The sequence below is a fragment of the Bidens hawaiensis genome, unplaced genomic scaffold, assembly GCF_021521415.1.
Source record: "Bidens hawaiensis isolate Kalapana, Puna unplaced genomic scaffold, B.hawaiensis_p1.1 tig00029414_1, whole genome shotgun sequence".
NCBI classification, from domain to species: Eukaryota; Viridiplantae; Streptophyta; class Magnoliopsida; order Asterales; family Asteraceae; genus Bidens; species Bidens hawaiensis.
This window is the reverse complement of record NW_027494879.1, coordinates 41,868-67,357: the sequence shown is the minus strand read 5'-3', so window position 1 is coordinate 67,357 and position 25,490 is coordinate 41,868. Positions and strand designations below refer to the sequence as shown.

Genomic DNA, 25,490 nt, shown 5'->3' with positions numbered 1-25,490 from the left:
TAGTCAAACTGTTCTGAACCGGTTCAGTTTTAAACCGGTTTAAGACAAAAAAAACCGGTTTGATTGTGAAATAACTAAACCGATATATGAACCGGCGGTTTAGTTCGGTTTGGGAACCGGTTTTAGAAATGAACCGGTCTGGTTTGATTTCTGGTTAACCGGTTCTGGACAGCTTTTTTTTTTTCTACACAATCTGGACGCGGTAAAAGAACAGGCAACACGTTGGGCCTTCTGATCCACAAATGCAGCCTGCTACCACCTCACAATTCAGCTTCATAGCCCACCATTTCTTTTAATCCCAAAGTTAATGAATTGAATTAACATATTTTACAAACACTAAAACATACCACCTTTAGTTTTGGTTCATTTAAGAAAAAATAAAGAAAGTAGGTTCATCCATAAATGATAATATATTGGGTGTCACAAGATAAACAAATAACTGAATAAGTACGAGAGATCTTATCTAATAGCATTTAAAAACAAATACAAGATAGATGAGTATAATAATAGTTTATAATAATAAAACAAGTCTAGTAATTGGCTAACAAACGGCAGAAGACATTAAGGTGCTGTTTGTTTTTTCAGAGGTAAAATGTCTGCAGTCTGCGGACCACATCTGCAGACATCTGTAGCATAAGAGGAGGACCAAACCTCTGCACTCTGCAAAAAGAAGACTGTTTGTTTTTTAATGTCTGCAGACTACTAAAACTTTCAATATAAGCTTCTATACCAAAAACACAAATTATCCAGCAACAATTAAAAATATAAATCCAAATTTTATATCTCTGAACTAGCAAATTATAAAACTTACATAAACAATTTTCCACATGAATGTTTTTTCCTCCAAAAGTTTCTTCAATTGTTTTCGAAAATAGATAGTTCATATACAAACGAATGAAACGAGACAAAACTCGAGCTTAAAACAACTCACAAGCCGATGACATAAACCTAAACTTTCTATAAACCTTTTTCAACAAAAACTTTCTATAGACTTTTTATAATCCTTAACTTTCTACAAACTTTTTTCAATTAAAAACTAATAATACTTGAACAATTATGCAAAATTATAATTGAACAAAAAAGAAAAAAACCTAATCAATTAACAACTCAATTGAACAAATCAATTAACAAGAATTCAATTAACAAAAACTTAATAACTTAATTGATATCTGATGGAAATAATGAGTTTAGAAGAGGTTGGAAGACTATGGTCCAAGTCTGCACCAAGAAGAGGGCGCGCAGACGTTTTTTAATGAAACGTCTTCGAAAAAACTGTCACACCCTCAAAATCCACTAACGGAGTTTTACCGTCAGAGGGTGTGAACTGGCAGGATCGGAATCATTAGTTATAATCAAACCAAAGAAAAACGTTTAAATGTAAATAAGTGCGGAAGCGTAAAAACCTTAATTCAAAAGCTGCGTCACGCAGGACGACTTAAAACCAAAGATAACTGTTAAAAGTATGTTTGCAGAATAAAAGTGTTTTCATTTAATGCATGCTCCTAAACCGCGCGCCCGCCTCGGCTACCTGAGAATAACATACTAAAAGTGTCAACACAAGGTTGGTGAGTTCACAAGTTAAATAAGATAAATCGTTTAGCGTTTTGCGTAACCTCGTACGACGTTTCAGTGTTGCGTAACCTCGTTACGACGTTTAAGTGTTGCGTAACCTCGTTACGACGTTTAAGTGTTGTGTAACCACGTTACAACGTTTAAGTGTTTTGCATTACCAGATAGTGTTATGTCAAATTATATATCGATAGGTAGCTAATCTATACAACAAGTATCGCTAAGTGGTTCGCGACCGAAGCTGACTGTTTATCAAGTGCCCGTCACCAGGTCAATCCAGACCATGGTAAGTGTTAGCCAAAATTACACCCACTCAACCTCCAGTTGAGCTTAACGTCGGGTGGGGTTTGTCAAACCCAGTAGTACTACTCAACAGTGACTCGCTATTCCAAATATTAACCGGTCCGATGTGTGGGACTTCAAATGTTACGTTTGCCGCTTAGCCCTTTACAAGTGATATATAATTTATAACAAAATCTTAAATATGCGTTTATCTCAGAAAATATGTTTATCGGAGTATGTTATCTCCCCCAAGTGAAAAACGTTTGAAAACAGTTCAAAGAGCGGGGTAAGTGAAACTCACTGTTTGCGAAGACTATCCCGATCTAGATCACCAAGTGATGCGCGTCGTAGAAACTCTCTAGCGTTCTAAATAACAAAGAGATTTTCTAAGTATCGGTACGTTTAACGAGTCTCTAGACTCGGCACATAATTCCTATGCACGTAACAGATTTCGTGTTTCGTTTGTGAGTCGTGTGTGACTTACACAAGTACAATTGTGATACGATACATGAGTGAGCAATTACTTTCGTGTCACGTACTAATAATGTATATCACTAGCAATTTCTCCCCGTAAAGGCAATTTGGTCACACACAACAATTAACTAGCAATTATTCCCGTAAGGGCATTTTGGTCAACAAACAAAGACTAACTAACCATTATTCCCCATAAAGGGCAATTTGGTCAATTCATGGCAATCAACTAACAACTATTCCCCGCAAGGGTATTTTGGTCAAAATACAACAATTTTATAAAAACTATCATATTTCATGCAATCCTACACCATTCAGCAGCTAGTTTCGTTATGACAGAATTTCTACTTGAAAGATTGCACTAGTTCACTGATTATAACGTCTCAATTAATTCACCAAAAATTACCACAGAAGCATACATATCTCAGGTTTCCAGAACATATTTTATCTTATCTTTATTCCACATATTTTTCTTATAATGACCAAAACATTACAGCAAACTCTTATCAGTCAGATTTATGTGCAACAGAATGTTATTTGCAATTCCCGTTATACGAAAAATCCAATAAATGCAAGACCACTTGGGTTTGGTTCCTAACTCAATGAGTCAACTTCCAGAAGTGGAACCAACCCAATTGGTCTCGTAGTTCATGAGATATAACATTTACAACATAACCTAACAGCAGGTCTAACAGCTCAGCTTTGCATCACGTTTTTGTAAAATCATAAAAGTATACTTCCACTTATCCAAAAATTACGAATTTATACTTTATAGAAACTAGACTCAACCTAGTTTACTGCAGTACCCACAATCTCAATCAATTTTCACGTTTACACTTCGTTACAGTCAGTTAAACATCGTATATACATTCTGTCCAGAATCTGTTCACATCAAAACTCAACATAATAACAATCTATGAACTATCATGCATCCATATAACCCTCTAGACACTATAACTACTATCCATGCATATCAATCACACCATACATACAAGATTAGGGTTTGTGTTCTAATTCAAATCAAAGACAACAATGAATCATGCAACAACATCAATCTAGTTATCAATCCATAATCCAACTAACAACAAGCATATTAATCACCTACATGCACATGATCGGCCGATTAGGGTTTACACACAACCCATTAAACATCAAAATTAAACAACAAAGAGGTAAGAGGTGATCAAGTATACCTTCCTAGCACCTAGTTCTTGGATTAATCTCTTGATTTGATGTGTGTATGTGTGATCTTGGTGGACGGCAGCCGTGAAGAACAAGGAGAGAGAGAGAGGCGATCGGGTGGGGGTGAATGGGTTAGGGTTTTGTGAATAGGTTATATTTATAATAATACAAGTTACACTCTAGCCCCTAATCTTTCAAGTGTTACATCTCTAGCCTAAACTAGTTGGTTCTTGTTTCTTGTTTAACATTCCACATAACAATCAAGTAACACACATATATCTAACACATAATAATCACATAATTAGTGTTTTGACGTTTGTCGTTTATTTATCAATCGTTCGCGTCAACTCGTTTGCGTTTCGGTGCAAATCCCGAAAGACTACACATATAGTAAGTGTTAAGCGTCATTTAAACCCTAGTTTAAATGTAATGAAGTGTGCGTTATAGATTCAACGATCTTAAAGTTTGAATTGACGGAGTTGAGTTAACGGGGTTAACCTGAAATTGACGATTGTCACAAAAACAAACAGTCTGCAGAGGGCAATGTCTGCGCGTGGTCTGCGCGCTGCAGACAAAAGAGGCCAGGAAGATCTTTTGTAAAAAAACAAACACCACCTAAGACTTAAGAGCTTACTATGTGCAAAACTTGCAAAGAACACGTGAAGGATCATCTTTTAAGAAAATGTTATGCACAGGAGTACCAATAACGATGTTTATGAGATTCGGTCGATTTTGACGATTGAGACAGAACCATGAGCTATGAATTTGGGGGATGACAAACCAAATCGACAGGTATAGATGGATAGCCCAAATAGAGTCACCGAACAATTGAAAGATTTGATTTTACGGTTTTGAATTGGTTTTTTTTTTTTAAATTCAAAACACTGGTTTGTATTAACAAAAGCTCGAAGTGCTAAAGATGATTAATGATTATAATGCATATAAGTAAAAAAAAACTATAAGGTAATAAAGTAAAGCAAGCAGTTCGGTTTACATGATTTGTTTGAAGATCCAAACCTGACTGAATCAATAACCGACAAAACCATTAAAATTAGGGATGCACATTAAATCGAAAAGCACACCGATAGCCGAAAAGACTGAACAAAAACAAAAGCTAATGGTTTGTTTTGTTTTCGTTAAAATCGATTTTTCGATTCAGTTTCAATTGCATCTAACTAAAACTGAGAGATAATTCATAACTGAATTTAAGGATTTTTATTTTTAACTTTGAATGTTAAATAATTTATAAAAATTTTATATATAGCAACCCAAATATTTTTTTAGCACAAATGCATACCAATTAGTTAATCATTAATGGAAAAAAATGCCAAAATTCATTATTCATGCTACTTTTTTTCGGCCTAAAAATTGGAAACCCGTATGGTAAAACCAAGAAATCAAAGATCATACCGAAAAGTGAAATATCTGAAAAGAATAGTTTTAGAAAACTCAAAAACCGAATTTTTGGTTTTTATTATGTTTGAGACCAAAATCGACCCAAAATAACCTATAGACACCGTTGATCAGACTTAAACAGTTGGGCCCTTCAATTGTTTCAATTTGGGAGCTTTAAATGCTTTACGAACACTACTACCAAATATTGTCAAAGCTAGGCTCACGTTTTGTTAATAAGCACGTCAATTTTTGTCAAGCAAGCATATCACAGCTAGGTAAACATTAGGTAGCATGGACATTAGTTGTTTGATACGTAATTATTCTATATCAAATTAATTAACAGTTACAATGCTTTAAGGAATAATAATGAATAAGTAATAATTATTTATTGCATAGGCATAAGTGGTAATTTTATTTCAAGTAGTAACATTTGTGACAATTAGATCTCTATCACTAAACCACTGGCATGAAATATTTTAACTAAAGTGTAGAGCCTTGATCACTTTATTCCAAAGACGACCTTCTTCTTTTTAAACCTTCATTGTCATTTAGTAATTAGGCTAAGATTAAACTCTTTTAAAGCGATCTAACCCAAACGTTCTTTATCTTTTGGTAGCAACAATATGTCCCAACAAACCCAACGATTTTTTTCCCGGGCCCTCCACGTTTTAAAAGTTTTTTCTCAAGATATCATGTTTCTTGGTAGCCTTCTCCGAGCCTTATACAAAAAGTTGTAGACTTGAACTCGAGATAAGAGGGATTACAGTTACTCAAGCTTCTAGAGATAATATCGAATGTTTCTATAAATTATTTTATAGTTTCAAACAAGTAATTAATCAAAGTGAAACCTTTGCGACATACTAAAAGTAGTGAATTATACTCGAATGAATATTTAAAAGTTACGCTTTAATTAAAGGAGAAAGGAATCTCAATATAAAAACCTAAAGGCCACAAGCACCACACGAACCATTTCATTTACCAAAACAAGCTTACAAAATATTCTTGAGGAAATTAAAGAAAACCTTTTTAACATAATGTATGATTCAATTAACATAATGTATGATTCAAGTGCAGGATGCTATCTGTTTCGCCGAACAATCTTTCATTAATTTTTAACACGGGTCTATATGGGTTGTATAGGGATGACTTGTCACACCCCGACCAATGAAGGCGGAAACGTCGAGGCGCGACATGATTGTTCATTGCACAATGGCACTATAAAGTTAGAATATTTAAACAACTCATTTAAATTCATATCATCATAAATAATACAACAATTGTTCATAAAAAATGCCAAATAGATAGATAAACAAATAACTTGTTCTTTTATTTTCTAATATCCTAAAGCCAAGATAATAAGTTTCTTCAAGTAATCCAATCAAGCTAACATCAAACCTGTAACATTGCCTAAAATAAAGCTTGTCAACACGAAGGTTGGTGAGCAATTTTCATAGTTTTGGACAATCCGTCAATAAGAATACATTGACGAACCGTCAATAAGAATACATTGACAACAATAATGAAATCGTCAATAAGAATACATTGACGACACCTTTCTATATGGGGATACCATATATACTCGGAATTAACGTATGATCATACTTTGATGAGGCTACCCGCCTTAGCATTCAAGAGGCTACCCGCCTTAGCATTCAAGAATTTGCACATAATCATGTAAAGCATATAACACCAAATCGAGCATTTATTTAAGTAAACCTATACAATACGTGTTGTGGTTTAAGACTCAAGTATAAATCATTTGAATTTGAATAAGTATGTAATGCCACCCCCAAAACGAAATATGGAAAACGGGGGATGAAAAAGTACTCACATTAACAAGTAACTTGAAAGATAGTGTCGTGAATAATCGGAGAGATCGGTTTAACGAGCAAGACCTATATTAAACGGGTCTTGTGTTAGTAGGTAGTCTTGGAAGGGTTTAAAATAAAATACATGACAAATAAAGTAAATAAATAAAGTTTAGGATTTAAAATGTAAATATTTGAGAAATTAAAGAAACGAGTTTTGTAAAATAAGTTTACTCGAAACCGGGTCTCGGTATTCTATTCATTAGTTTCTTTCTTTTTTTACTCAACCTATGTTAAGTAATAATATGGGTTAAAATGCGATATAGCAAAACCTTTGGTTATAAGAATACCAAAACGAGGTTTAAACGAGTGTTCGGGTTTGTCGGTTCGAGACTTGATAATTGACCAAGCTCACAGTTAACTTCCCAAAATAATAAATGTTATGAGATAACTCAATAAAATCAAAATAGACTTAACCAAGTATGTAGTTCTATTGTGAAGAACCTTAACGTTCGTTAAGCGAGTATACGACCTTATCGGTTCGAACTTGTTATAAGATCAAGTTGGTTACCGACATGCCAAGTATGTTTAGAAATTAACTAAAATTGATTTAAAATATAATCTTGAAGAAAAATATGAGTTTTGGTGGCTAAAAACACACTTGTGTGTCTTAAGCGAGTGAACTCGATTTAGTTCGGTTTTTTTTTGTTCGGTCCTTGAATCGGAATAAGACCGAGGATGGTTACCACATACCCAATTACCAAGGAACTTGTAAAATAACTTATAAATAATAATACTCAAGTTTTACATTCAAAAAGTTAACAATAAAGCTTTTAAACAAAAGTTCGGTTTTTGGTTCGGTCCTTGACTCGGAATAAGACCGAGGATGGTTACCACATACCCAATTACCATGGAACTTGTAAAATAACTTATAAATAATAATACTCAAGTTTTACATTCAAAAAGTTAACAATAAAGCTTTTAAACAAAAGTTCGGTTTTTGGTTCGGTTCTCAACTCGGGATGAAACCGAGGCTAGTCACCACATACCCAATACCATGGAACTTGACAAATATGAAAAATAAACTAAAATATGTAGAATTTAAGCAAGTATAACAAGTTATATGGTTATATTTGTTAAATATATAAACAAGGACTACAAAGTCCTCCATGTAACCTTGCCTTACTAGTCCGACATTTCAACCGCCCGAGACCGGAGAAATGAAAGACCGAAGGTAAACAAGGAGTGTATATTATATATATGTTGTAACATCAAGCTTTAAGTATTGAGAAGTTAATTAAAATGAAAGATTAGCTTATGAAGAACAACCTTAGAATTCAAGAATTTGAGAGAGAAATGAAGAAATGAGCAAGCACAAATGAAGAAGATGGGTGTGTGTATATAGGGTAAGTTGAATGGGTCTTTCATAAAGGGTGTTTCATGAAAATGGGTTGGTTATAGACCCAAGAAAGCACAAACTACAAATGGGTCCTTCAAGTCTCCATTTTGGTAGTTTTAGTCCCTGGAGTTCGTTTTGAGCGTTTTCGGGGAATTTTAAGAACCGAAAATGGTGTTTTTTTTATCCAACAACTATAAAACAAATATTTAACATACAATTCATCATTTTGATAATATCGAAAGGTTCGGGATACAAAACGGGTCGGGTTTACATTAAGAATACATGTATAAAATAACCCGAAATTGACAAATATCACATAACTTTTGTCAGACATCGTCAAATTTTGTTATCGATAGGTTTAATACGAGGCGTGTATAGGCACATTTTTTTTGAATTTTGTTTAATTATTTTTAATAAGATCCTGTTTTTAATTAACTAAAAATCTAATAAAATAAATATAAAATTTAAGAAATAACATCCCACATGGTTATAAAATAATAACACGTCTATCTATTCTAATAAAAGACTACTTAATTTTGCCACTTATCAATCTCATAGCCCTCCACGTCTTTTTTTTAACCTATTTTAATATATGGTCCCTTATCTTTAAGCCATTTCAATATATGAATTCAAGTTTATTTTTATTATAGGTAAATTCTAACCGATTCATTCATTAACATTAATAGTGAAATAAGAAAATAATGAAATTTCAACATTAAAGTTGCAGATCAAATCACAGATAATTGCAAATTTAAGAAAATAAATGCACGTCTTTGTCAAAGAATTTGGATTTGCATGGTAATAAACTATAAACTAATTTTAAACTAGGATTCGAACAACAATGCGTAATATTTTATATAAGGTTGGTTTTAGATCTGGATCTAAAATTTTCTCATATGCATTTGAACTCACGAAAATGTGTATTTTCTTAATTTTTTCTAAATATTTTGTATAAATATTGCAAACATGGATAATACCTATTACATAATCATGGTGTTTTACAATCAATATGTATAACGATTTACTATATATGTCATTTATTTATTTGACTTTTTATTTAATATAAAATGTTTTAATAATAAGAAAATCAATATTTAGTTTTCAACATTTTCTTCCATAGTCCACAACAAAGTGCTTCAAAATATATATTTTATGACTTCATTTATACCTTCTTTATAAATTTTAAATATATTTAATTTAATATGCCTTATAAGACAAGTTACTTAATTAAAAGTATTTAAATTCAAAATTTTAAACCAAAAAATCTATTTCAATCTCATCTCACTATTTTTGCTTTCCAAAAATCATTTAGGATATTGAAACCTAGATTCATAGAATATCGTTTTCTTTGGTTTTTACATATTTTCAATATTATATTAACTTATTAATTTTATTTTTATACATATATAACAAATCGGGGTTATGTTAGTGTTTTATGTTGGTTATTACATAATTAAAGTGTTTATTATGATTTATATTCAAATTAATAAAGCTATACACAAAATTTTGTAAAATTTACAATTATAACACTTATTATTAAAATATGTTGTAAAAATTCATTAAGATTCACACTTTAATTATAGTGTAACTTAATAGAGATATTCATTATTTTTTATTTTTCTTATCGTTTTTAACTTAATCATGCTCCTCATTACATTTCAAGAATATTTCATTTTTATATTAATTGTAAAAAAAATAGTTAATTAGGTTAAAAGTGATTTACCATACTTTTATAAAATCCGAAATCTTTGCTTCTTCTTCTTTTTTTCTATAAGTTGTTAAAATATATATATCGATTAATTAAGTATTTCAACAACTTTCCATAATATTAACTAATAACACGGGATTAATATTCAAAATTTAAGCATTCCTTATCTAATACGTCGAACTATTATAAATAAAAATCACTACCTTCACTTTATGCAATTTTAAATCTTCTAATATTCTCCTAACTCATAATAATAACTGTTATTTGAACAATGACTTTAAAGATAGCATGTCTTTGTCATTTTCCCATGATAAATTACATTCATATGAAATAAAACAAATCATTTTGTTATATTTTAATTTTTGATTTTATATGTTGCTCGAGTATACAACTTTTAATTGTAAAATATAAAATCAATTAAAACTTTGTTATACACAAAATATTAGTGACAACATATTTATCATTATCAATCAATTTCAGATTCTAAAGATTCTAAGGATGATTATATTATCAAAGTTTAGGTAATCTGGTTTTTGGGATAATAATGTTTTTGGATAAATATGAACATATGATCTCAAATGAGATCATATTAATTGTTTAAAAAGTATGATATTTTATATATATGAATATTTTTTTGTTAGTTTCATGTATATATTTTTCATTATTTAGGGTTGGTATTTACTTGAACGAACCTTATTTGTCACACGGACAACTATACGTGGCTAGATCTAGAGTTACAAGCAAACCTATATTTTATTTTATCAAGAGTTAAAAGAACACATAGACTAAAGATTTTGATTTTGATAAATAATGTATATCGACCAATACAACAACTAGTGTACAAGGACATTTTTTTTACTTATTTGTAATATATTTGTGCAATCTTAGTTATGTAATTTTTACAAATTTAAGGTAAATTGTAATTGTATTAACAATATATAATCATTTTGTTGACTGAATTTCACTTATTAGCTAGTGTTTAAATTATTCATCAATTATCCGTGTAATACACGGGTCTCAAGCTAGTAATTTATAAATAAAATAAAAACTACTCATATTTTAAAAGTATATATTTTGCTCTATACCAATTAAACAACATGAGCGTTTCAAGCAACGAGCCTGAACTTATTGTACATATGTTGGACTTTAGTGACGTACATGCATAGAGGTGGGTAAACAAACCGGTTAACCGAACCGACCCGAAAACCGAACGAAACCGAACCGGTTTGAAACCGATTATGTAGAAACCGGTTTAGAACCGATTAAAACCGTAGGTTTGGACCGGTTTGTAATTTTCTCCATCGAAACCGGTTAACCGAACCGAAACCGGCCAAAACCGGGCAAAAACCGGTCAAAACCCGAACCGAAACCGATCGAACCCGAACCAAAACCGATCATAACATTGCAAGAAACCGGTTTCAACCCAAACCAAAACCGATCATAAACTGATTTTGACTTTTGTTGACCAAACCAAACCGGTTTTAACCCAAACCGGCTTTTGAGTTTTAAATCAGGTTGTGCACTTGTGTATGCCTATGCAGACATAAGCAAGTTATGTAAACATAATAAAAGAGTAGGAGCAAAAACGTAAGATAAGAATAAGAAAACAATGGGTTGATCGATCCTCCCACGGAATCCGTCAATCACAACCGCGGTTTTTGTCTTCCGTTATCCGTGGGCTGGTTAAAGTCTCCTCCTCTATAATAATACATACATACATACATATATCTATCTATCTGTATCTTCTAATTCGGGATTTCTGAAGCCGTAATAGTAATATTATTATTAATCCTAAATCTCCCATGACGGCCCATTTCTCCTATTAACAGGTTCCATCAATCCACACTCCTTAAATCGTTAGGGTTTTCATTCGTTCACCAGCTTCCGTTTCAATTCAATACATCAATCGGTTATTCAATTCCAAACGGATCATATTTATTGTTTCTTTTCCAGCCCTAATTTGTTCTCAATTGCTGATCTAACTGAAATTGTGAAATTCTGATCGAATTTGTGCCCTAGATTGCATACTTAGCTGCTCTGTAACATGAATTTAGGAACTGTGTAGTGCATCATCATGCATCAGCTAGGTTAAGTTCAGAATTTTATAAATAACTTTTGAAATTGTAGGCTACATGATTAGCTGCTCTGTAAGGTGAATCTAGGAGTTGTGTAGTACATGACATCATCGTTCATCAGCTAGGTTTAATTCAGATTTTATATTAATGTAACTGTCAGTGTTAATTTTATGTTTTAAGAGCTTTTATGCTCTTTTTGACTGTCTCTCTTGTAACGGCTTTATGATGCCTAATTTAAATTATAGATTTACAGAATCTCCGAATTTATCGTTTATTTGTTGATTGCTGATCTAACTGAAATTGTGGAATTCTGATTGAAATTTGGTGAATATATGCCCTAGATTACTTAGCTGCTATGTGAGATGAATTTAGGACTTGTGTTGTGCTGTGCATCATCATGCGTCAGCCAGGTTAAATTCAGAACTTTATATATAAATTTTGATATTGTGTGCTTTTAATTTTATGTTTAAAGAGCATTTATGCTGATTTTGACTATGTTAACAACTTTATGATGCATAAGTTCAGATTTTTACAAAATAGTTTATCATTATCACCTCATAAAAAAATTGTGTGTTTTAATTTTATGTTTAAGAGCATTTATGCTGTTTTGACTACGTGCGCCTAATTTAGAGTGGAAAGCCCTAAGTCTATCCTCTTTTATGTACAATCATTGCTTAATATCATAGTCATACAAACATATCTTGAATTACAGGCAGACACAAATGCAAGTATTTTAAACAACTGATGCAGATTTGTGTTTACATTCCAAAACTTGAAGCCTGTGGTATATAGGGCATAACTAAAATTATAAAATTCTGTTTAAAAATTGTTGCTTATGATTGAATTTTGTGCCCTAGATTACATATGTGGCTTCTCTGTAAGATGAAATTTGGAAATGTATAGTACATCATCATGCATCAGCTAGGCTAAACTCAAGAGTTTTACAAAAGGGTTACTACTACTACTACTACTACTACTATTATTATTATTATTATTATTATTATTATTATTATTATTATTATTATTATCAGCATCATCCTATAATTTCTGAAATTGATGAATCTGGTTGTTTTAATTTTATGTTTAAGAGCATTGTTGCTGTTTTGACTATGTTTTACAGCTTTATAATGCGCATGCGTTGTGTGCCTAATTTTGAGTATAAAATCCTCAAATTTATCTTCATATGTTTACAATTATTGCTCAATATTATAATCATGCTAACTTATGTTGAATTACAGGTGGATACAAATGCAAGTGTCCTAAACAGCTGATGCGGATTTGTGGTTATATTACAGCTGAATAGGGCACGGTTGAAATGGGTTCGGGATTCAAACAAATCTTGTTAATCTTGTTATTACTAGTGCAATATAGTTCTGGTACAGCGGGTTCAGAAAACAGTACTTCACAGAGGTTAATAACCGCTCCATTGAAGGAGACGGTAGAAAGTGTGATAGATGGCAACAATTTAGGGGAAGTTTTTAGGTCTGGTGTCACAAGCGATGAACCTGTTGGGAAAAGCAGTGGGACCAGTAGGGTTTCAGTTACCACTGTTGCTTTGTTTACTTTAGCAATGGCTGCTGCTACTGGTTTAGGTGCATTACCTTTCTTTTTTGTGGAACTTGATGCTCAGTGGGCTGGGATATGTAACGGGATGGCTGCAGGAGTTATGTTGGCTGCAAGTTTTGATTTGATACAAGAAGGACGGGATCATGGTAGTGGTAGTTGGGTTGTTACGGGCATTTTGGCAGGTGGCATTTTTATTTTGCTATGTAAAAAGGTAATTTAATCATCGGCTTACTTTTGCTTGCGAAGGTTTTGCTCGGGAGTCGGGTATCATGATTGACATAAGCTTTCTTTTTTAATGTTTTTAGTTTCTTGAGCATTATGGTGAAGTCAGTATGTTGGACATAAAAGGGGCAGATGCAAACAAGGTTATTCTTGTAATTGGAATCATGACACTTCATTCATTTGGGGAAGGTTCTGGAGTTGGGGTGTCTTTTGCTGGCTCAAAAGGTCTTTCTCAGGGCCTTTTGGTAACTTTAGCCATTGCTGTTCATAACATACCTGAAGGTTTAGCTGTTAGTATGGTGCTTGCATCAAGAGGAGTTTCTCCACAAAATGCCATGTTATGGAGTGTAATTACATCTTTGCCCCAGGTATTATTTTGCATTGGTACCTTTTTTTAAGGATGTAAGAAGAACATTAATTTATTTTTAGGGTATCTTATATTGTCCATAATCTGGCAGCCCATTGTAGCAGTACCCTCTTTTATATGTGCTGATGCCTTTAACAAACTGCTGCCATTCTGTACGGGCTTTGCAGCAGGGTGTATGATCTGGATGGTTGTTGCTGAGGTTCTTCCAGATGCTTTTAAGGTACCACGCTTTATGAAAGATCATGATTTTTTTTAAAGCAATGATAAGGTAATCGACTTAAACACACTTGGACTTCACTTTTGTAAAGGGCTGTCTTTTAAAAATAACAAAATGTATTGATGGTCTACTACTCTACTTTTGTCCACCTCAGTTGATGAAACTTTTTTACTTTCAGTAATTCACAATTCAATTTAGTATAACCAATAATTTGGAACCTAACTTTGTCTCTATCTTCCGAGTTCATTTTTATTTTTGATAGAGAAACGAACTTTATATTCTGGACTGTTGTAACAGTTTCTTATGGTTCTACAGGAAGCATCGCCGTCTCATGTTGCCTCTGCAGCTACAATTTCAGTCGCCACTATGCAAGCTTTCGGTGCCATGTTTCAGAATTTTGGTCTTAATTACAAGTAAGTTAATGCAAAAAGTTGCACTCACTTTTGGGTCTTAACATGTTATTTCATAATGTGTTTATGTTGCATGCATGGTAAGCTAATTTCTTAGTGTTCTTTGTCTTACTAATTACTATATGGAAGTTAATTATAAAGTTATACCAAGATAGCTCTTCTTGCTAGATTAATCTGTTCAACATTAGTCAGTTAACTTTGATCTAGTAAATGACACTTAGTCAGTTACTAGAAAACGATGCGTTAAGTTGGACATTTTCTTAGAAGAATGGCTCACTTTTCTTGGGGGAAAAAAACAAGCTGCAACAGTTTTGAGCATGCAATATTTCGCTTCCTAAAAGGTGCTTGGATAGCAATTGATTCAATCTTGTCTCTGTTTTTTTTGTCCACCCATATTTTTATTTTATGGGATTATATTTCATGTTTTATGGGTCGAACGGTTGAAACTAGTAAAACTAAGAAGGAAACAGGCGGGTGGAATGCTGCCCATAGTGTCTTTAATGAATATAATAAAGTCCTTAGTCATTTCCTTTTTCAAAAAATTCTGGATTAGTGGATTACCACTGTATTAATTAACTTTTTGGCTATTGCCTTTTTGACTACTTTTCATTGCATGTAGTTCAGAAGGCGCTTCAGGGTTCCTGGTTTCATTACTTTTCGGTCTCGGCCCATTACTAGGTGGCAACATTCTAGTTGCTTTTGCACTCGCGTTCCATCTACAACACTCGCTTCTCACCGGTGTTGCATCCGGTATTGCATTTGTACTCGGTGCATGGCGACCACTTCAATTACTTTTCTCATCCAAAATGTCATTCCTCACACTCACCGCCCTTTTGGCAACGGGGTCCACATTCACCCACATCTCAACTTCCACCGCCAACAAACTTGCCACCCAGAAAAAAACATCAGCGAACACCTTACCTAACCCGACTGCCTTTTCAATAAGTGCACTCACCCTTCAGTCAATACTCTCATGTCTAGCCGTGGCCCTACACGCACTAGCCGAAGGCCTTGCGCTAGGCGTGGCTGCACCAAAAGCTTACGGGTTTGGTCGACACATGGTCCTGCCCGTTTCTCTTCACGGGCTCACCCGTGGTGCTGCTGTTGCCAGCTGTATATTTGGAGCGACTGACAGTTGGTACGGGTCCTTAGCGGGGTCCGGGTTGATTGGGATTGTGGGTCCTGTTTCAGCTATTGCAGCCATTCTTGCTGGGATTGATTATAGCGGTTTGGATCATTTGATGGTGTTTACGTGTGGAGGTTTAATCCCGTGTTTTTGGAGCATGCTTAGAAGGGCAATGCGATTGGATACACGGAATAGCACGACGGGTGTCTTGGCGGGAGTCGGGTTTGCCATCGTTTGTCTCATGTGTACAAAATTGGTGTGCTTACATACGCCTTACTGCAACTCTGCACCAGAAGCTGTGAGATAATGGATGGTTAATCATAATAGTGCTTATTGTTACGCGTTAAAACGGGTTTTGGGGAGAACAAAAAGGCTCGGGAAGCATGTGTATGAGGATTATGAGATTATTTCTGTGACAAAGGTAAGATTTGTTTTCATTATGCATCTAACACTAATTTGTAACAGTTATTAAATGCATAAAACATGTAGTTGAAAGTGTCTGGGATGTACTATACCACAGTTATTATCAAGTATACAGAATTGAAAGTTTACTCTTTTTTTTTTTTGGGTATGATGTGAATCACTTGCGTTAGTGTTTTGGATTTATGATTCTTAATTTGTTTCATATGGCATAGAAACTGTTAATCATCATTTTGGTTCTTTATGATTGAAGTTGCATACCATAGGAAATTTAACCTACCTTAAAACACATTTTTCTAAAAAGAAGATGATCTTCTTAGATCCTTTTGTTTTAAGGTTGTTTTAAATTTTATCATGTGTTATAAGGCCGTGTGTTATACATTCTATTCTTCATTCTTCGTGCTTCGTCATTTTATTAACTTCACCATTCACCCCAATCATTTAACCTATATTATGGGTATGTTTGGCAAGGAGCTATTAGGAGCTTCAAGCTTTTAAAGAAAAAGCTCCTACCTAACAAAAAGCCTTGTTTGGTTCAATGGGCTTGAAGCTTTTATATTATGAGAAAAAGCTCTTTTTCTAAACGCTACTACTACTAAGTTTAAAAAAAAGCTACAAGCTTTTATAATTGAATTTACAATTTTGTTACTTAAACTTTCATCAACTTTTGTTAATTTATATAATGGTTACATATTTTACCCTTATTCAAAACTAACTATCCCCGTGACTCTTTAAAAGTCCATAATTTTTTCACACGTCAATATTTTTTTAAACACATTACATCATAAAAAAAGCATTTTATTCTCTTTAATTTGAGTATGATATTGATATACTTCTTTACCGGTTATGATTGGCAACAAGTCGAGTCAGACGAGCTTGGGTCATGTGTAGGACCAAATTAGAGTCGGAATGAGTCGATAAAAAAGAGTTAATTTAGTTCGGTTCGTGTCGATAAGGTTTTGGGTCGAAAGGGGCCAGGTCATAACATGTTTCAGATTAAAACGGTGTCGGGTCGGAAAGGGTTTCAAATCAAAAGAGGTTGGTTTAAAAAACTATCTATTTGAAATTACTGTATATTTTAGCTTTGTTTCTTGGTTTTCGTCACGATTACACGCTTGCTGCCTTTGCACGAAGTACACGTCTGCATTCGGGTTATGCGTGCACTAATATCAAGTGAATCACGTACCGACACTGATTATGCGGTTGACCTCAGGTTGCACGCGCACTCCGCCGCACCACGCTGGCACCTAATTAGTTTTATTAAAAGCTTCAGCTACTCTGCCAAATACCTAAATATATCTAAAAAGCTCCAGCTACTCTGCCAAACACCTAAATATATCTAAAAAGCTACAGCTACCAGTTACAGCTACCAGCTTTCAACTTCCAGCTAGTTTTGCCAAACATTGGGTATGTTTGGCAAGGAGCTTTTAGGGGCTTCAAGCTTTTAATAAAAAGCTCATACTCAATTAAAAGCCCTGTTTGGTTGAAGGAGCTTAAAGCTTTTAGGTCATGAGAAAAAACTCCTTTTTTAAACGCTATAACTACTAGCGTTTGAGAACAAGCTACAAGCTTTTACATTTGAATTTACAAGTTTTGTACTTGAACTTTCATCAACTTTTGTAAATTTATATAATATTTACATATTACCCTTATTTAAAACTAACTACCCCCATGACTCTTTAAAAGCCCATAACTTTTTCACATGTTAATATTTTTTGAACAAATTACATCATAAAAAAGAGCATTTTATTCTCTTTAATTTGAGTATCATATTGCTATACTTTTTTAACTTTAAAAAATTATCATACTACGTAATTACCGGTTATGATTGACAACAAAGCGAGTCAAACGAGCTTGGGTCATGTATAAAACCAAATTAGGGTCGGAACGAGTTGACACAAAAAGGGTTAATTTAGTTCGGTTCGTGTCGGTACGGTTTTGAGTCGAAAGGGGCCAGGTCATAACATGTTTTAGATTAAAACGGTGCCGGGTCAGAAAGGGTTTCAGATCAAAAGAGGTTGGTTTAAAAAATTATCTATTTGAAATTACTGTATATTTCAGTTTTGTTTCTTGATTTTCGTCATCGGTTACACGCTTACTGCCTTTGAACGAATTAAGCGTCTGCATTCGGGTTATGTGTGCACTATTATCAAGTGAATCACATACCTACACTGGTTATGCGGTTGATGTCAGGTTGTGTGCGCACTCGGCTGCACTGCGCGGGTGCCCAACTAGTTTTATTAAAAACTCTAGTTACTCTGTCAAACACCTAAATATAAAAAAGCATCCAGCTTCCAGCCACCAGCTAGTTTTGCCAAACATACCCTATATCTATCATTCATTATTGTCCATTTTTTAAATAATTTTTAACATTAAAAAGTTTAAAAGAAAGGGGAAAACCAGTAAATGCGTACACCTCGTCCATTGCGGGAAATGCGAATCATCCGAGACAAATATCATCCGCGTGGCGTGGACCATTTCTGTGCTTCAAAGGGGAGTGGTGAATGGAGGGGTGTTATGTTCCATTCTTATGCTTTATTGTCTTCTAGGATTACGCTTCACCTTGTTTCATGTATACTCGATGCCTGACCGTATTTTTTAAACAAAAACAAATTTAGAAACTAGAAAAATACAATTTTCAATAAATATTGTACTTTTTTTCTAAAAAGAAAATTATACTTTTTGATGGTTTCAACTTTCAACTAGAATGGAAATAGGCAAATTTAAATACCATCATATGAAAATTAGTTCTAGAGAACCAGATACTAAGTTACCAACGATGCCTTAGTTTAAGGTTATTTATGATAGAATCTTTTCACTTAGTGAGAATTAGATATCAGTCTTAGAACTCATGTTTGTACAAACGTATAGGGGAGTAAGACGACAAGATGAACCTACAAGTTGTTGATGGAACACAAGTTGTTGCATTAGTTGTTTGGTCAGCGGTTAATGGTTTGACTGCGAATGCAATACAGCTTGATCTTTTAACCGACCAAGATTTTACTATGTTCCTAAATATCAAACAACACCTGTTCATAGAAATGGATTTTATTAGACGAATGTGGATTCACATAATGGTTGTTTTCGTTATAACTTGGTTTCGAGTACTTATACAATAACATCTAAAAGATTCATGTATGATTTGAATCAAACATGCTTCTAACATGATCATCTTAGTTATATAAAAGCATTTCAAAGCTAAAAAAATATAGACTTTTGAATTAATTTAACTATGAATCATTTGAAACATACAAATCTTGTGTTAAGGAAAGATGACCAAGAAGCCTTTCAATAGCTAACAATGAGAATGCCCAAATCAAATAGTTTCAGATCAAATTACAATAGTAAGTTAGAAACCCATGTATTGTACGGGCTTGAATAAATGAAATATTAAATAAGATATGTCTGAAATTATGTTTAGGGTACTCGGGTAAACGTACTCGGGCCGCATGCTGTACAAACCGAACAAATTTGCACGCGCCATAAGATTTTCCATTACTTTGTTTCACTACCCAAATGATCCGGGCCACATGCCTACGAAACAAGCTAAACCGATGCTTGATACTCTCACACATAATAAAATTGCGATACGTGATGCAAGAGTTATTTGTTAGGTATAGATTATCTCAAGAAGAATTAGGCTATTCAAATGGATCAAATGATGAATATTTGAGTTAGCCATTTGATGACTATATTTGGAGTTGTGGAAAACTTTCATGCCATAATGTAATGGTGTATTTTAGATTAAGAAAAAACACAATATTTTATTGGATGTAGCATCTATGATGTATCAAAGATCCCTTTCATCAAATTATGTTGGATATGAAAATCTTTCGGAAAATTGATATTTTATTTGGTTAAGAATGACAACATGATTTTATCCCCCTTTAAAAAGGGTGAAAACACTTTATTGTTGAATCTTGGTCGGTAAATTGCGACATCAAAGGTAACGCTTACAATTTAATATTAAAACCTTTGGAAATAATTAATACTGTAGATTACTTTTTATGCTACCTGTAGTAAAATTTATCAAAGGTTTAATTATTTATTTAACTTTTTTTTTTGTCATTTTATTGGGTTTTTTTATACCAGACTGAAAATAAAGAAACCAAATGCATACTTAAGTGACTTATAAAAGAAATAAAATAACTAAATGACATTTTTATACATTATCCTTTCATTTTTAAACGACCCTTTTTTAAGACTAATGAATGAAGCTCAGCTACTCGAGGTAACCCAATGAAAAAAAAATGACTCCATGTGTCCATGATCATAGACAGCGTGGGCAGCCTAACCCTTACCATTTCCTACTCTGGGGAAAACATACCGTCGAAGGCCCGTTGTGGTAAAATCCTGTTGAGATCGGATTTGAACTTGAGACCTTGTAGTCTCCAACCCAAATCTCCACTTCTCCCATGCCAGTTGAGTTAAAGCTCATTAATTGAAAAGAAGTTGTTTCATGGCTTATTTAAAAAGTCTTTTTGGAATTTTATTATCAAAATGAAAAAATAAAATGAAAAGTGATAATATTCAATGACATTCTGACCATTTAGGAAATATACAACTAAAAAAACAAGTCAAGACTCGATTCAATCAACATTAGTTCTTTTATGTGACTTTTGTGTTTTATCATTCGTAATGATCTCTTTTGTATTTTTGTGTGGTTGAGCATATTATTGTTATTTGCTATAAAACAAAATTAAATTCAAATAAAAGTGTCATATTTTTAATTATAATCACGTATACACGTCTTTTTTTTCTTGTTAAATCTGAAATATTTTACGTTTCGGTTATTACAGTTGAAAGAGTATAATAAGTTAATAACGTATGCATGATTAAGAATTTTATGAAAATAAATATATTTCATGTGTGTTACCTTTTATAATGCCCTTTCCAGAAAAAAAAAGTTAACTTTATATTATTATTATTATTATTATTATTATTATTATTATTAAATGGAGGTATAAATTGAGGTCGCTGTTGGTTTTATTCATAAAACTAAAGCAATAATTGGTGACGCGTGGTCCGGATTTGGTGGCTTCAGATTTAAATTTCAGTGGGTAACATGATTAAATTGCAAATTTAATTTAAACCAAATAATACACAAGAGTAAATCACGCAAGACTTTATACTTTTTTTATTTATAATTTCAAATTAGTTTTTTAAGTTGCTTGATTTTAGGGGGGCGAAGGATTAGATACTTCTAAGTTCTACCTTTCTAAGTTAATGGATTAGAAATAAGAATCAGACCATGGGGCATGGTTATCACGGTTCACGGACTCACGTGTGAGTAGGTCGTGTCCATGCGTGAAACATTGCGCTCCTTAGGCATGGTCGACGGCTGTGAACGGTTGGCGTTAGCAACTTCACGGGGGCTCACACTTCTAAAACCTTAATGTTGTTTAACGACGAATTTATAAACAACTTTCAATTTTCAAATGATTTAAAATTCATGTATTCTACTTGAAATGGAGTGATTCTCTTCATCACCTTCTTTATTGGGTGGCGCCCAAAAAAGGGCTATTGAACGGCAGATATGTAGCGGCCGGACACATCATAATCTTCGCACAAATTTGATGAAACATTTTCCCACACTTCAACCCAACAATGAAACATTTATTTTAAATAATTTATGGTGTGCTTTTAATTAGCATGAGCCTTTTATAATTAGGATTACATAATGTTTTTATTTATTAATGAAAATCATGTATTTAAGTTGCATTTATTTATTTTTTTAATTGCAAATTGTAAGAGCATAAGAATATAGTTATGCTTTTGAATAAAAATATCTCATAGTGAAACTTCATATGAGGCTATGAGCATCAAAAACCATTTCTTCATCAAGTGATGAGAAGTGAAAACTAATTTGACACTGATACACATGTAAAAACATGTGATATTTGAGAACCACTCTTGATAGCCTTAGTGGCTAATGCAAATGACCATCACTTATATGTGAGTTTTTTTTAACGACAACTAACACATTCTTTACTCTACTCTTAAATTAACATTTTTATTTGAAAAGACAACTTTATCAAACTCCTTAGTACCATTAAGATAGACAAATAATAAACTATAATACATATGCACTTTAGACTAGTCGTGTTTCATGACATGTCGGTAATTAGTAATTGCGACTCTAAAGTTACAAGGAATAATGAGTTCTCACCAAATATAGTTAATAACTTAAACTTTAAAGATTCTTAAAATGGGGTTTCAAGATATATACGCTATAGGTACTTATACAAGATTTAAACTGAGTTAGAGCATGTACTGTTCTTCATTTCTTCCACATGCAATGATGCAAACGAAAACAAAATTTCTTCCCATTGTTGCATGTAATATTACCACCAATCACGAAAAGTTGTGTTCATAGTCATACATTAGATATGTATAACTAGCTAACTACGACTCTTAAGAGTTGACTAATTATTCAATTCACGCGGCTTATAACATTATACTTGGCATTTCACGTTGTTATGCGAATATTAGTAATACATGTTGTTCTAAAAAGGTAATACACGTGACTTAGTAATAATATAAACAATAAGTGACTCAAGATTAACCGAATATTTTTTATACTTGATGTTTAATTTTAACCATTTAGTCTGTTATTGTTGAAAGTGATTCAATTATAAACATACAATTCAGATTGTTGTTCTAATGTTCTAATGTTCGATTGTTAGCATTGTGTTCTTAATGGCGTTGATATAGACTGTGTAGAGGTTATAGTTGAGTCACACATAAGCAAGGTTGGCTAGCAAAATAACATCAAACGTTGTATACAACTAAACTTTTACTAATTTGTTATTTATTACAATATTGTTTCCTTTTATTATTACTACTATATGATCATTTTATTGTTTATTGTATTATTATTATGTTTATAATTTCTATTAATTTTAATTGTTTATATGTTATGCTTTCAAAACCCATGTAGTAAATTTACCTAAACAAGAGCAAATATAATACGGTAACCTATTAGGGTATTGTTTCTTTTAATTATTTTAAACACAATTGTACGACATATGTTTCTTAACAATGTATGATACGCTAATTGTTTTAATATTTTTCTTAGTTATGAAATATTGTTTTTTTTCATCGATTATATTTGTAGTGCATAAGTCTCAAAATGACGTGATTTTGATTAAAAGCAACTAAATGTCTCATTTTAATCTAATCTAACCATACTATTAAAGCAAAACTATCTTTCCACATGTCATTTAACCAGGTTATCCACATAGGATGCCAAGTAATACAATTTCTATAAATAAATATCCACTTCATAACCACTTTAATTTTAAACATTAACTCATAAGTTGGAGAATGTTTCAAAATAAATGGTTGCAATCACCATTTATTGAGTAATAAAGGCAATTAATTGTTTTCATTGTTATTTTTTTAAATTTTGAGAATTTGTTATTTTAGTTTATTTTATTTTTTAATTTTGAGAAACTGTTTATGAACGTTTGGACCGGATGTATAGATGTTTGGATTTGAAATGATGGTTTAAGTCACGAGGTTTGGATTTTTTTTGTTGCTTTATTAAACGTTTTAATAAAAGTTATAATTGTTATAACACATTGTTATATTCATATTTGTAGCATTATTTATGTTGTGTACTTATATGTTTTATGATTTTAATAAAAATAGATTTTATAACACAACTTATGTTACAACGTCTACATGTGTACGTTCATAGTTTATAACATATGACTTTATTAAATGATAAAATTTTATTTATTTTGTCTCCAGTTACAATAAATAAAGTTAGAAATATGTGGTATAAGTTATAAATTTGTTTTAAATTGTCATTTTTCTCTGTTTGTCTTTATATGTTGAATTCTTTTAATTAAAACAACAACGTGATACCTTATAATAATAATAATGTTATAATAATAATAATAATGTTATATTATCTGACGTTTACAATTTATTAAAATGTTAACACACACACACAGATATATTTTATATATAAAAAATTTTATATATTTTTTGCCCGTATGTAACACGGGATCTAACCTAGTATTTTATATATGTATTCCACTCTGATCTTCCAAATTCCTTTTCGCATGTTTGCTTGTGCACCCCAAAATAGATTTCTAACCGAGGCCAAAATTAGTGGAGATGAAATAGTCAAATAGGTAAATAGGAAATTTAATTGATTTTAATCAAAACTACGTCATGTTAAAGAGTTTCACATCTAAATTAGATGCCTAATAGCCTCATATGTACTTTACTACGCACACACATTATTTTCATTCATATAATTTAACTAAAAAACACCTATATCTATCATCTTTTTTATCCTTCTAAGATAAAATATAAGAGATAATTCATCTTATGTAAGCAAGTTTAAACATATGATATAATATATATAAGTGTTTAAGCAGTTAGGGTTGACAAATAAACCCGAACATGAACCTAAGGACAAACCAAAAGGCTAAAACATTCTAGACTCGTATTGAAACGAGAAGTACTGTATGAAAGCAAACATAAGATTGGTTAAAGTTTTCATGAGTACGGACCAATATGGTATTAGGTTGACCCACTTACTCAAAACATCAATACTTGTTTATTCGAATCATACTTATAATCCACACACTTTTTAGTATATATCTAATTTCAGTAGATGATAAAATTATATAAGAAATGGTATCAAATGCACATGATAAATCTTAATGAGCACCCATTAACCAACTAGTAATAACTAACGGGTACCATACGCCACCAACTTTTATGTTATCAATATCCTTCCTAAAAACAATTGCATTGTTGTTATCTTTAACGTTCTTTATTTTATTTTGTATGACTCCTTTTCAACTCTTATTGATCACTTATACTTGCATTTTTCAGTATTTAAACCCTTACCAACAGCATATGTAACTCAAAAGTTCAGTCATTTCTTGTTTTACAATATTTTTCTTCTAAATAATATTCCGAAGAAGCGTACCATGGTTATGGCGTGGTCAACGATAACAGCAGCGGTGCCCCATGTTATTGGTGTGGCCACAGCATATGACTATGGCTTATCCATGTGATCTGTTTTCCTCATTTTTTAATTATTGTGTCATGAATTTATCATATTTTTTAACAGTATTTAAGTTTACCAAATATTATATTATTTTTAAATAATAACAAAAATTGTCCATAAAAGATGACTACAGAAACATTATTATTATTTGATTATTTATAAGAGTTAGGAGTGGAAGTTTTAGTTTTTTTATAAAAACATAAAAGTGAGAGCATACTTTTTAATAATTTAGTGACCCA

The 25,490-nt window shown here is 32.3% G+C and overlaps 1 protein-coding gene across 1 annotated transcript; it reads left to right on the top strand.

The window, feature by feature from the left end:
* Positions 1–13,118: 13,118 nt before the first annotated feature.
* On the top strand, positions 13,119–16,469 carry LOC143578967 (putative zinc transporter At3g08650). The gene is made up of 5 exons (XM_077062399.1): positions 13,119–13,666; positions 13,761–14,045; positions 14,136–14,264; positions 14,577–14,674; positions 15,291–16,469. Exons 1-5 carry the CDS (start codon positions 13,205–13,207, stop codon positions 16,102–16,104), a joined length of 1,788 nt encoding a protein of 595 aa, XP_076918514.1. The 5' UTR covers positions 13,119–13,204; the 3' UTR covers positions 16,105–16,469.
* The last annotated feature ends 9,021 nt before the right edge of the window (positions 16,470–25,490 follow it).